Source organism: Poromitra crassiceps, assembly GCF_964638095.1.
Source record: "Poromitra crassiceps genome assembly, chromosome: 2".
Classification (NCBI taxonomy): Eukaryota; Metazoa; Chordata; class Actinopteri; order Beryciformes; family Melamphaidae; genus Poromitra; species Poromitra crassiceps.
Genome location: NC_139624.1, coordinates 91,903,871 through 91,917,125, shown reverse-complemented (window position 1 = coordinate 91,917,125; position 13,255 = coordinate 91,903,871). Strand labels below are relative to the sequence as shown.

Here is a 13,255-nt window from a genome sequence, read left to right as displayed (position 1 = left end):
TCTTCATAGATGTATGGCACCTTTCAAACAAATCAAATTCGCTTCAAAGTGCACACACACAAGTTAATTAAATAAGACAACAGCACGGCACTAGGGCCTGTCGTAACGACCTTATGCCACTCACAAGGTGAAAACACCAGCCATTTGTCCTGGCTGGTAATTACCGATACCGGAACCGGGGATGACTGATACAGACACCGCGCCAAACTGCACAGACATCATTCTGCACAGTCAAGTGATATTTTTTACTTTAGGGAGTCTTTAATCAAAAGTTCCATATCACGAGAACATAATAGAGACCTACTGGTTTGTTTGTTACATATGGAAACTAAATTTAACCTGTGATGTCATCGTGTTAGGAAACAATGTCATGTCAAAGATCACCATGAAAAGCCTAATCCATTCTGAATAGCTGGAGGAGTCTATACCAGCATAGTAAGATATACAGAGGCACAACTTATTATTACTATTATTATATTTATTTATTTGTAAAATAATGCATCCTTTTATGTAGACAGACTGGGTTGAAGATGTAGTTAATATGAAGCAATTGTGTTTTCTCTCATCAGTGAGCGGTGCACCTTTCCCTCCTTCCTGGTGTTGTCCATATGGAACAATGCTGTCATCATGACCACATGTTTTTCTCAGCTTTATAAAACAGGCCAAACATTGTCATGGTATGTCTCTAGATTTCTTCATAACTTCCTTATGCAATGCAACTTGAGGGTTTACTCGTGTTTTGTCATAAACAGAGACTAGAACGTTGCAACAGTTTGTAACAGGTGTGTACAGAGGGTTGGCAATATATTATTTTATCAAATATTAGATATTCAGTGATTGTTTCCACCTCCTATATGATGCCACAGCTAAATGAAAATAAACAGTCTGCAAAACCTACAACGAAGATACATAAAACAGGTTATACATTTTTAAACCTTCTCACATTTAGAAAGAATGTCTTAAGTTGAAAATAATATACTGCTTCATGTGAAGCATTTACAGTATAGTTTTTTTCTGAATGTTTAAAATAACTGATTCTTGAAGCACTATCTCTGAAACCATTAACACTTAACACTAGCCAATGCATTTACCAAGTGCGGCAAACTGAACACACGTTCTCTGCTTTACACTCAGTTTGTCAACACACTATTTTTTTGCAAAACTGTAAACACAACTTGCTGCTTCACACTCAGTTTGCAATTTAACAACACACCTCTAGAAAACTGTTGGTCTCTTTGCTACACTATTTTGCCAATTGCCTTTCTATGTTGACACGTGAAAAGCCTTTTATGATCATGACTTCACTTACAAGTCAGAGCTTGAGAACTATATATATATATATATATATATAGTCAGAGCTTGAGAACTATATGGCTCACCACAAAGAATGGAACTATGCACACAAACGTATACATATACCCACAAAGAATGGAACTATGCACACAAACGTATACATATACACACAAAGAATGGAACTATGCACACAAACGTATACATATACACACAAAGAATGGAACTATGCACACAAACGTTTACATATACACACAAAGAATGGAACTATGCACACAAACGTATACATATACACACAAAGAATGGAACTATGCACACAAACGTTTACATATACACACAAAGAATGGAACTATGCACACAAACGTATACATATACACACAAAGAATGGAACTATGCACACAAACGTTTACATATACACACAAAGAATGGAACCATGCACACAAACGTATACATATACACACAAAGAATGGAACCATGCACACAAACGTATACATATACACACAAAGAATGGAACTATGCACACAAACGTTTACATATACACACAAAGAATGGAACTATGCACACAAACGTTTACATATACACACAAAGAATGGAACTATGCACACAAACGTATACATATACACACAAAGAATGGAACTATGCACACAAACGTATACATATACACACAAAGAATGGAACTATGCACACAAACGTATACATATACACACAAAGAATGGAACTATGCACACAAACGTATACATATACACACAAAGAATGGAACTATGCACACAAACGTATACATATACACACAAAGAATGGAACTATGCACACAAACGTTTACATATACACACAAAGAATGGAACTATGCACACAAACGTATACATATACACACAAAGAATGGAACTATGCACACAAACGTATACATATACACACAAAGAATGGAACTATGCACACAAACGTATACATATACACACAAAGAATGGAACTATGCACACAAACGTATACATATACACACAAAGAATGGAACTATGTACACAAACATTTACATATACACACAAAGAATGGAACCATGCACACAAACATATACATATACACACAAAGAATGGAACTATGCACACAAACGTATACATATACACACAAAGAATGGAACTATGCACACAAATGTTTACATATACACACAAAGAATGGAACTATGCACACAAACGTTTACATATACACACAAAGAATGGAACTATGCACACAAACGTTTACATAATCACAAAGAATGGAACTATGCACACAAACGTTTACATAATCACAAAGAATGGAACTATGCACACAATTCCCGAAAACTTGAAGCTCATGTATCAACAGCATGACTCCAAACTACAGTAATAAGCACAATTCCATTGTTCTCACTCAAATATCATTCTAATCTAAATCACATTTTTGCAAAATTCTAAACACAAATTGCATCATTTAGCACACTTTGTTCACCTGAAAAACACTGGCCTTCAAAATGCAACGGTCTGAGTACAGTACTTTTGGATAATGTGTAATTCCTTAATTGAAAAATGAAACGCAGTGAAACAAAAAATGAAAAACTAAAGTTGAAAATCTTTTTTTTGTCAGAGCAGTTGTCTTGTCAGAATGAAAAACACGAAACAAAGCTAAATCCGGCCACATTTCTTTTCTTTTTTTTAATCATTATTCCTTTTGGATTAAAGAATTCATCAAACTGTTTAAAATCGATTTTCAGACTGAATCGAAAAATAAAAAAAGTGTTTTTCCATTTTGGCCAATTCCTTTTATGATTATTCTTTTTGGATTGAAACATGGCCCTGCCTACTTCAGGTCATTAAATTTTTCCTTTCAGACCAAATGAAGCTCTAATGGAGGTTCAGACAGGAAGACTATAATCTGCACTTTACACTTCCTCAGTTCACTTCTTATTTCTCTACCCCTTCAAATCTGCTCACACGCTCAAAATAAGCTGTCAACTTCCGGGCTTCAATTGAAGAATCAGCTGTTTGCCACCTGGTCTCTTTTAACCAATAGCATAGCGTCACATCATCTCTCACCTCACACACCTCCATTGTAAGCCTATTACATTGCTTTTCACCCCCCATTGTAAGCCACATGGCTGCTGTCTTCTTAAATATGCTTTTTATATCCCATTCAGCCTCTCAACATTGCTGCTGTCAGTCTCACACCCTCCACCTCCCCCTCTCCACCCAGTCTTCACAGACCCATCAAAGTCATCAGATTCTTCAGTCTGAAGAGTCTCATCCATCTCAGAAGGAGAGGCATCACCATCGCCACCACCAGTATAGACTCTACAGGGGGATATAATTGTATGCTGCTCCGGGCTGATGCAGCTCTATCTCAATATCTCCCTGTGGCATCTAAGCACAGACTAATAACAATACCTTATTCTCATTATAATTTCTGTAATGCAGCATTCACTTTATTGTAATACATATTATTTTACTCATTCACTAGTCTCTCCTGATTGAAATAACAGTAGTCACGTGGTTCTCTTCAATTTCTCATAAAAAAGATGCCAGTGGCGTGGTTCTCATTCTGGGTGCGTTCGGTTTAATGGCTCAGTGTTTTTTAATATCATACAGCCCTTGCTGGTCTTTTTTCTTTTACTGTAATAATAAACTTTATTATATAGCACCTTTCATACAAGAAGTCCTGCTGCTTTACAACAAAGAACACCAACTCAAAATCTGAACAGGGTGGGGGGGTCTGGTGGACCTCCCCCAGATTTCTTTTTTAATTGATACACCATTTCCTGCAATTTGACACGTTTTAATATACAGTATTAGGTTTGTATACTGTGATGCTTGATCAGAAACCATCTAAGCACGTCTAAAGTATGCACATGACATGTGCACCTATGTGCAGTGAATATGCCACTGTCTCTGACTTGTCTTATCACTATACTGCCTTATTGCTTGGTGTGTCTCTTGTTGTTTTTTTGCACTCATATGCCCTGCTATATTTGTACTCTGTTGTAAACGGAGTCCACAGCACAAGAATTTCACACGTGATACTTGTACCATGGAGTGACAATAAAAATCTTGAATCTTGAATCTTGAATCTCTGTGTACATATCGTCTCCTGCTGTCTGAGTCCCTGACTAAAGGACTCACAAATAGGACAAGCTGGTCATCATCGGATACAATGGACAACCAGCAAGCAACTAGTCAAAATAAGAAGTTTTTTCAACATTGGTGAAAGTGGGCGGGGCCTATGGTGTAATAACATGTAACAGCCGGAACAGTAATGTAACATCTACTTTTTAAATTTTGACATTGTCAACACCAAATTTGTTTTGGGCACAATGGGCCTCTGTGCAGGTTCTGTACTTGTTTGTGGATGGGAAATTGTTTTCCCCTATTCATTTGTAATTCTACATCAGTGTATTGTTTGTTGTTTTCCTCTGTAGGCTATTTTGTTACTTTGCCCTGTTTTGTAGCAAGTTGTGACAGTTAGTAACTATACTCCCCCCATCTCTCCTTGTTGTTGTCGTTGTTGTTGTTGTTGTTGTTGTTGCGTGTTTTCTTCTTAGGCGTGACAGAGTTATTATTGTGTGGTTCTTTTTTCTGGATGATGTTGGTGAGAAAAACAGTCTCTACAAAGTCTCTGCTCCCCTCTAGTGGACATTACCTGATATTGCATTGTTTTTCTTGACATTCACTTCCTTTTTGTCCTGTAAGTTCAGCAACATGGGCATAACGGTTAAAACATATATTTTTAATTTAATTTACAGTAATGGATATTGAAATGGATACTCAGTGACACTTCAGTGGTTTTAAAAATGCTTTTATTGTTAGTCAATGCAGTGCAAAGCTTCATTGTTACAGTGATAATATCACAGTTTTGTTTATGGCATCAAGGAAAGTGAAGGTACAATCACACTAGTTCTGCTCTGGAAAGGGACTGAAGTCAACAGAGGATTCAATTTAACTCTGCAATTTCCACATTTCAAAGTGTTTGAAGTCTGAAGTGTCATTTAAAAAGTCAAAATTCAAGGTAAAAAAAAAAGTCAAAAATGATCTCCCATCTCTCTATTTCTCAATTGACAAGGTAAAAGTCAATTTCCTTGTATTTGAAAACATACTTTGACGAATAAAATAATTCTGATTCTGAAGATACCTCTATCTGCCATTTTGAGGTTAAGGGTTTGTTTTGATGCAAATCTGATGTAAATTGTAAAAAATAAAAGTAAAGTCTTTGTATCTCTCAAAAAATATTCACAAATGTATCAAATTTTCTCAGTTAAAAAGACAGTCTAAAAATTCTGATATACTGTAGATCTTAATTCTCTTATTTGCATTTCGTCTCTCTAATTAAAAGTCTCAATCAGTAGACTGAATTGTAAATCCTAATTTAAAATGTAAACTCCTTTATCTGTGCAGAAAATTACATAAAAAAGAAAATCAGATTTTCCGTTGCTGTGTAAATGAAGCTGAAGAAGTCAGGAAAACAAATCAAAGAAGAGCTGCTTTAGCAATTTGGCTCCGCCCACTCAGGCTGACGCTCCGGTGGTGATTGGTGAAGGCATACTGGGGAGAGGGCAGGGTCACATCTCTGTGAGCCAATCAGCTCAGGGCGCGACGATGATGTCACAAATCCCCGACACCTGTCGGGACACAAAACCGTTTATGCTCAACAGTTTGCAAATTGTCATTCTTGTTCATTTTATTCTATAGAGAGCCAAAGTCACACCCACTTCCGGGTTAATAAGCATTCGAACCAAGGGATTTCATTCACCATTTATTTTCCATCTAAATTTCGTAAAATTATTTAAAAAATAGTTTTACCAAGCGATTCAGCTATGTAGAATCAGGGGAGACCATATAACATTTGACTCAGACCAAAAAACAATGTTGACAATGAATTAATCTGCTATTTTTAAGTTTTGGTCCGTGTGAAATGTTCTATGGTCTCGCCTGATTCTGAATATAGCTGAATCGCTTGGTTTGATCCAGTAAAACTATTTTCATAAGCATTTTACAAAATGTTTATAGGGAAATAAATGGCAGATGAAATCCCTTTGGTTCGTATGCCTTAATAACAGTGACTATGTTTGCATCCCTGTGACATCGCAAGAGAGAGCTCCATTTCAGGAACAGTGCCTGCTGCAGTTTACAAAAATGAGTCTAAATACAGCGATGTGTGATTTAACATAACATAATACTGTCTCCATCCTTACCTGACGCAGGTTGTAGCAGTCCAGAGCGGCGATGACGCGCCGAGGTCCAGGGTACTTGGCCAGGAAGCCCTCCTGCCAGGTGATGGAGGCGTAGGGGGCGATGATCCTGAAACACACACACACACACACACACACACACACACACACAAATCATAAGTGTTGCAGGCTAACAAAGAAGTCAGGTATATATATTTAAAAATTGCAATTTTCAGAAAACACTTCAAAACTGATGGAAGTGGTCCTCATTTGTGAAGATGATCTTGCTGAACACAAAGGTGGCAGTTTCAGCTTGTGAGAAACCAGAGACCTTATTTCAGCCATTTGACCAAAATCCTATTGACTTTGACCAAAATCCTATTGACTTTGACCAAAATCCTATTGACTTTGACCAAAATCCTATTGACTTTGACCAAAATCCTATTGACTTTGAGATGAGGGAACGGGAAGTGCTAACATCCGTAACCATGTTACGCTCTTTCCATAAAGCCCATCAGCTTTGATATCTGTTGGCCGGTTTGTTGATAATAACCATCAGCACTGCTAGGATCCCTCTTGTCCAATCAAATTGCTCGGCCGGAACTAACTGTTGTACATCCATGGTGTGAGCCTTGTTACGCTGCTAGCTAACCTGGCTCATACTACTCCCTAGATTACCCCGCTAAGGTTAGTCAGCCCGTAAACTGGTGTTTTCCCTACGTGTTTTAACGTGAAAGTGAGACTACCTAGGTGAATGCAATTCTATCTGAGGGGGTATTGTGTAGGTTTGACTCACCCAAGCCATTAACGATATAACGTTATCTATTCCTGGTGTTGTTCTTGGCTTTTTTTTTTGCGACCAGCTCGCTCTTGACCAGACGAGCCCTTTTCAGCGGCTTCGTCTGTCCAGCTCGGCCAGCCCGCTCTCGGTATGGAAGTTCAGTGGTGGTGGGGAAAGTGTATCCCCGTGGTCCGTGGTGGTGTGTACAAGTTTGTTAGACTAGAGTCTCTTTGTCTCCAGAGTCCGCCTTGGCGTCAATTCAAACGCCACAGTATCTCCGCCCCCTTTTCCAGGTGCAACCTGTTGGGTTAATGAATCAAACACCACTCCACCCCCTTGTGTGACGTCAGTCTCTCCCTACCAATAGTCTATCCTGTCCAAACCACACCTACTCATTCTATCCTAACAGACCACATAACCAGCTATAATGCTCTATCATAACAGCCTGCTGATTTACTCCACAAAGTAAAACCGTTTTTCAAAATATGCGTTATTTTGATAAACTGACCTTACAACGGGGCTCTATAGAGTTACGTGTGTCTAGTAACATTATTAAAACATCATAAAGATAACGCTGTTTCTGATAGTTTACTAAAATACTAGTGCTAATCTGTTAGCGAGCTATGGGGCGAGCTTCTTCTTCTGCTGCTTCTAATAGCTTTGCGGCAGACTAGATGCCTTGTGGCACATTGCTGTCTCTCAAATAGGACTGTTTCTGCTTGCTTGGTAACTAACATTAGTGCAATCCTGGAGGAACTGTTTTTGTTGGCGGAGGCGAATAATAGACAGAAATCATCAGTTGTCGCAAATTACTCGACAAAAATGCTATTATTACTTGATGAATAGCTTTGTTTATGCTGTACAACTGTTGTATAAAAGCAATATCACACTCGAGGTCCTGCTGTTGTTGTCTAATATCGTCACGGCTGTGATTATCTTCGACTATGACCGAATCACAGCCGTGACGATATTAGCCAACAACAGCACTCCCTCTCATGTGATAATGCTTAATTATTGTGGCTTTTAAAATAACACTTTTTAAGCGGTGCAACCAGTTCTATAAGTGACTTTGTGTGTAGTCACCTGAAAAGTGACCTGAAAAGTGACCTGGGCGAATCCATCTCGTGCTCCTCTGTAGGAGCACGAGATGTAGTCTCGCAACATCTGGCGAGTGATGTCACTTAACTGGAAGTCATGTCACGCAATTGCTCAACTGTGATGTCATCAGGCAGTCGTGATGTTTATCTTAGGTCGCTTTCACATATAAGCTGGTGGACTCGGTGCGATTCGGGGGGGTGAAGTTCTACAACCCATAGAGAAACACCACCTTTATGTGATCTTGAGATTTCTGGTTTTACTTTGGTGTTACTATCAAATAAATATTTTACAAGAATGCGCCCAATATGAGCAGCAGATGAGGCAGCTCAACCCAGGTTGGGTTGAGAGAGAGAGAGAGAGACCATGTTGCACACTAGTGGCAGTAATATCAATGATCAGTGTTGGGCAAGTTACTTTCAAAATGGAATATACTACATATTACTAGTTACTTTCATTTGAATGTAATACGTTACTTTACAATATTACTGTCTGTGTAGAGTAACTCGTTACTTATTACACTACGTTTGCATTACTTTTACCAAAACAACAGCAGTAGAATGACATCGCTGCCCCGGAACCATCCCGGAAAAAAAAGTCAACCGCCTTGAAGTCAGTGTAAACCGTCCTTTGTTATTGTCATCTGTAGTGGTTATTTGCATATAAACAGATAGTTTGATTAGGAATTTAAATAAAATTGTATCTTTATTTAAATATGTGCTTTGATTAAAAAAAAAGCAACTCAATTTGTAACTTGAGTTACTTGACAAAGTAACTGGTATAATATTACTGAAATCCTATAAGTAATAAGTGATATTACTGAGTTACTGCTAAAAGTAATATATTACATGTAATATGTTACTTTTGTAATGAGTTACCCCCAACACTGTCAATGATACCATTAACAACTAGCCTGTAATAAAAGTAAAAACATATCTAGTAATAATAATGCACAGAGACATCAGTAATAACAATAGTAACTAGTACTCGTATAGAATGTAAAGTGTGTGAGTGAGCAGAAATTGTGTTCGGCCACAGCTATCCCATTTTGCGATCGCGGTGAATCTTTCAGGAAGTGTAAAGAGCAGCCCTGCGGCTGACCACATTTTTTAATTAGGTAATTAGGGCCGATTAATGGCCGGATTTGTGATGGCTGTGCAGATGAAAGGCCGAACAGCCTCCACTGTTCTGCATGGAGGCTGCTACACTGGACGGGTATTCCGCTAGTAGTACAAATAATTAATAAAGACAATAAAGTTCAACATCTAGCTCCCAATACTAAACGTATTCTGGCCTCACTACTGACAGATGCTTGTCAGAAGCCTGGTTGCCAGATTAAAATGTTGGCTTTGTATGTTTCTGCAATCCACAGATACGTAGAATATGAACTGAACCGAAATAAGTTTCTAGTTACGTGTATATCAACGTAGGCTAAGCACGGTGGCCAGTAAGGGTGTTGTGGCTGGGTGGAAAGTTGTTTTACTTGCCTAAACATAACCAAAGTTGTTAAAGGTGTTTTATTTGCGTTTAACGTTGGAGAGGCAGTGAGGTTTTCAAATTAACCGCCATTTTGTTTATAATTTATTGTAGGATTGTAGGTCTGCAGAAACGTAAAATGCCACGTTTTAGAAACATATTTTGCCGATGTTTTGTTTCAAATTTACGTTGAGATTCTACATATCTCTGGTTTGCAGACATGTACAATACAATGTTTTATTTTGGCATACGCGCGCGTGTGTGTGTGTGTGTGTGTGTGTGTTTACTTGTAGTAGCGGGTCCTATAGTGGATGAGTCCACATCCTTCCATAGCCATGTAGACCCTCTCCAGGGCGAAGGGGAAGGGGTTGGTGAAGGAACAAGTCACCACCATCTGCTGGTTGACCTTGGGATTGCCGCTCACCTGCACACAGAGAGAGGAAGAACCATGCTAACTAGCTAGTCTGGCAGTAGCCATCCGTCTGGGGCACAACTCTTGAAAGGTGGTTAAGAACCCCCATCCATAAGACCAAAATGCATGACAGACATATGAATTGACCAACCACCGACAGTGATACAACTCGTGGGCGGTACATTCTGAACGATGCACCAATGCACACAGAGAGCAGGACTTCCCCATGATACTATTGGAACCAGGGGATTTCCTGGAAATGCTGACTTGTGATTCAGGGCCTATCCACACATACCCAGGTATTTTTGAAAACAGAGCTTTTTCTATGCGTTCTGGCCTCCCGTCCACACGCAAACACAGTTTAAGGTCGTACTGCAAACAGTCTTTTTTGAAAACTCTGCCCAAGGTGGAGATTTTGAATATACCTGTGTATAATAGATCTGTCGTCTATTGTGTAGAATATAGATACTAGGCTAACCAGACTTTTGGACTTTACTTGTGGCAACAAGTGTGCGCTTGGATTTTGGTGTGTGACGTCACTAGTGTGCGTCGCTATTTCAACAGCCTGTTGCCTGTATCTGTCTACAATCTGCTCTTCAAGAGAACGTTTTATTGTGTTATTTGAACAAATGTTTGACCAAGGGGCCGATGCTATTTTCAAGTAAATGAATCGGGGGTAAGTGTGTCCTGTGATGTTTTACTGCTCGTTTTACACAGACCTAAGCAGAGGACGTACCAGTGTTAGCTAGCTTGCTCGCTAGCTGGTGATAGCGGGTGCTGTGTTTGCGTTTACCTTTGATTTGATTTGATTTGATTTGATTTGATTTGGTTTATTTAAGTGTCATGCTTCCAATGAAGCCCAGCCCACATGGGCTTACCGGACACTTTTAAGGTCCTTACACATCAAGAGCGATGCGAATATACGGAACGAAATTGCGATGCGAGTTTTGACCCACCTGTCAATCACAGCCACAGATGTGTACACGTCGGAAGCGAATTTCTGAAAAATCGACCGTGGTTCGAAAAAATAAACGCCGCAATAACGCTCAGCGAAACTTCGCCGTTGGTATGCACGGTTGCATTGACTGATATAGGTAAATATTATTGACGTGCGAATTAATCGCACGGAAAAAACGCTCCCGATGAACAAACAATGATCAAACATAAAACCAACAAAAACACTCAAAATACATACAGTGAAGTTGTACAGCCAGGGCCGATCCTGGCCATTTGGGTGCCCTAAGCGTAATTGTTCGGTGGTGCCCCCCCCGCCCCCGTAAAACTTTCAATAACTGTCAAACGAAAGACTGCAAAATCATTAATTATGAACGATACTAGTGTATCTCACATTTCATTACATGTGGGAAACAAACAATTGTTAGAATTACTGTACATGTCAGCAAACAAGTGATTGTTAAACTGTACATGCAAGCAGGGGCGGACTGGGATCATAATTCAGGCCGGGCATTAGATACCAAGCAGGCCAGGCCGATACAGGCCGACGTGCGTGCCGGCGTCCGAAGGGCGGCGGCGAAAAATTTGGGCTGTTTGAAGCCCAATTTGGGCCGTTTGAAGCCAGATTTGGGCTGTTTGAAGCCAGATTTGGACCGTCTGAAGCCCGATTTGGGCCAGTTGAAGCCAGATTTGGGCCAGTTGAAGCCAGATTTGGGCCGGTTGAAGCCAGATTTGGGCCGTTTGAAGCCAGATTTGGGCTGTTTGAAGCCAGATTTGGACCGTCTGAAGCCCGATTTGGGCCAGTTGAAGCCAGATTTGGGCCAGTTGAAGCCAGATTTGGGCCGGTTGAAGCCAGATTTGGGCCGTTTGAAGCCCAATTTGGGCCGAGTCCAATTTTACAATGAGATGCACCCTGAATAAAGTAATAAAACCACTAGTAAACCAGTAGGCGGCGCCTGGCCTGCTGTTCAGTGAGTGGCCTGACTGAGGGCACCAAAAAAAAAAAAAAAAAAAAAAAAAAAAAAAAAAATTTGGTGCCCTCAGTCACGTGATGCCCTACGCAGTCTGCGTACTCTGCGTAATGGGTTGGAGCGGGCCTGTGTACAGCATGAAAACCACAGCATGAACCTACTTAAACAGCTGTGCTTGCCTTCTATTCCAGGCCATAGAAATAAAGTTAGCAGTCTTAAATACCTCAGTCTTAAACAACCACTCCAACTTCTGGCCATCATCTGCCCAGAAGAGCTCAGGTCTTTGCTTTTGCATTTCGTCAAATAAGGAAATCCTCAAATCATCATATAAAGTACATCAATAAAACATGAGATGAAACTCATTTTCAACATCCTTTAGATTAATATCAGTGGTCCCCAACCACTGGGCCGTGGACCGGTACCGGGCCACAACGCATTTGGTACCGGGCCGCGAGCCGGTCCATTTTTTATTTTTATTTTTTATAAACATAGGCTATACTATTATAGGCTGTGTGTGGTAGTTGAAACATAGTTTCAAGTTGACGTTTATTTATGTTTGTAGTTCAAACAAAAACATAAATACTGTATAGGCTACATACAGTACAACACAAAAGGCTGTTATTTACCCTTTGTCGCCACCTGGTGAGTAAATATATATGTAACTAAAACCATTCAAATTGACAACCGGTCCACGACTTTTTTTTCCATGTATCTACCGGTCCTTGGCACAAAAAAGGTTGGGAAGCTGAGCAAGAACTCTGGTTTCTGGTTAGAAAGGAAGTGACATAGGGCTCAGGACCAAAACGCTGCTTCATCTGAACGATCTAAGCTTAGGTTTAGACCATAATGCCATTTGCCCATTCCTCTCATAATTAAGAGATAACTTTTGTTTCAATGTTACAGCAAAGCATGTTGTGAAAAATACATGCCAGGTCTGCCTCTCTAGGAGTAGAAAAAATGTCCTTTATCCAGGGGTGACTGTGAGCCTTGTCCCAGATGAAGACCTTCTTTGTTAACCTACTCTCTGGCATATTAATGAGGCGGTTCCATAGCCGTATCATTTCTCCCTTTAGTCTGATCTCCACCGGTTCGCAACCCATGTCTCCCTGTATGGC

General features: G+C 39.8%; 1 protein-coding gene across 1 annotated transcript in view; it reads right to left on the bottom strand.

The window, feature by feature from the left end:
• Window positions 1-5,866: 5,866 nt before the first annotated feature.
• Window positions 5,867-13,255, bottom strand: part of LOC310770720 (coagulation factor XIII A chain-like) — a gene marked incomplete at both ends in the record, with an annotated part of 48,162 nt that continues 40,773 nt past the window's right edge. The window contains 3 exons of the mRNA XM_083631846.1: window positions 5,867-5,902; window positions 6,476-6,581; window positions 10,091-10,227. Of these exons, the coding sequence (XP_083487972.1) occupies window positions 5,867-5,902; window positions 6,476-6,581; window positions 10,091-10,227 (279 nt within the window). The remainder of the gene's footprint in view (window positions 5,903-6,475; window positions 6,582-10,090; window positions 10,228-13,255) is intronic.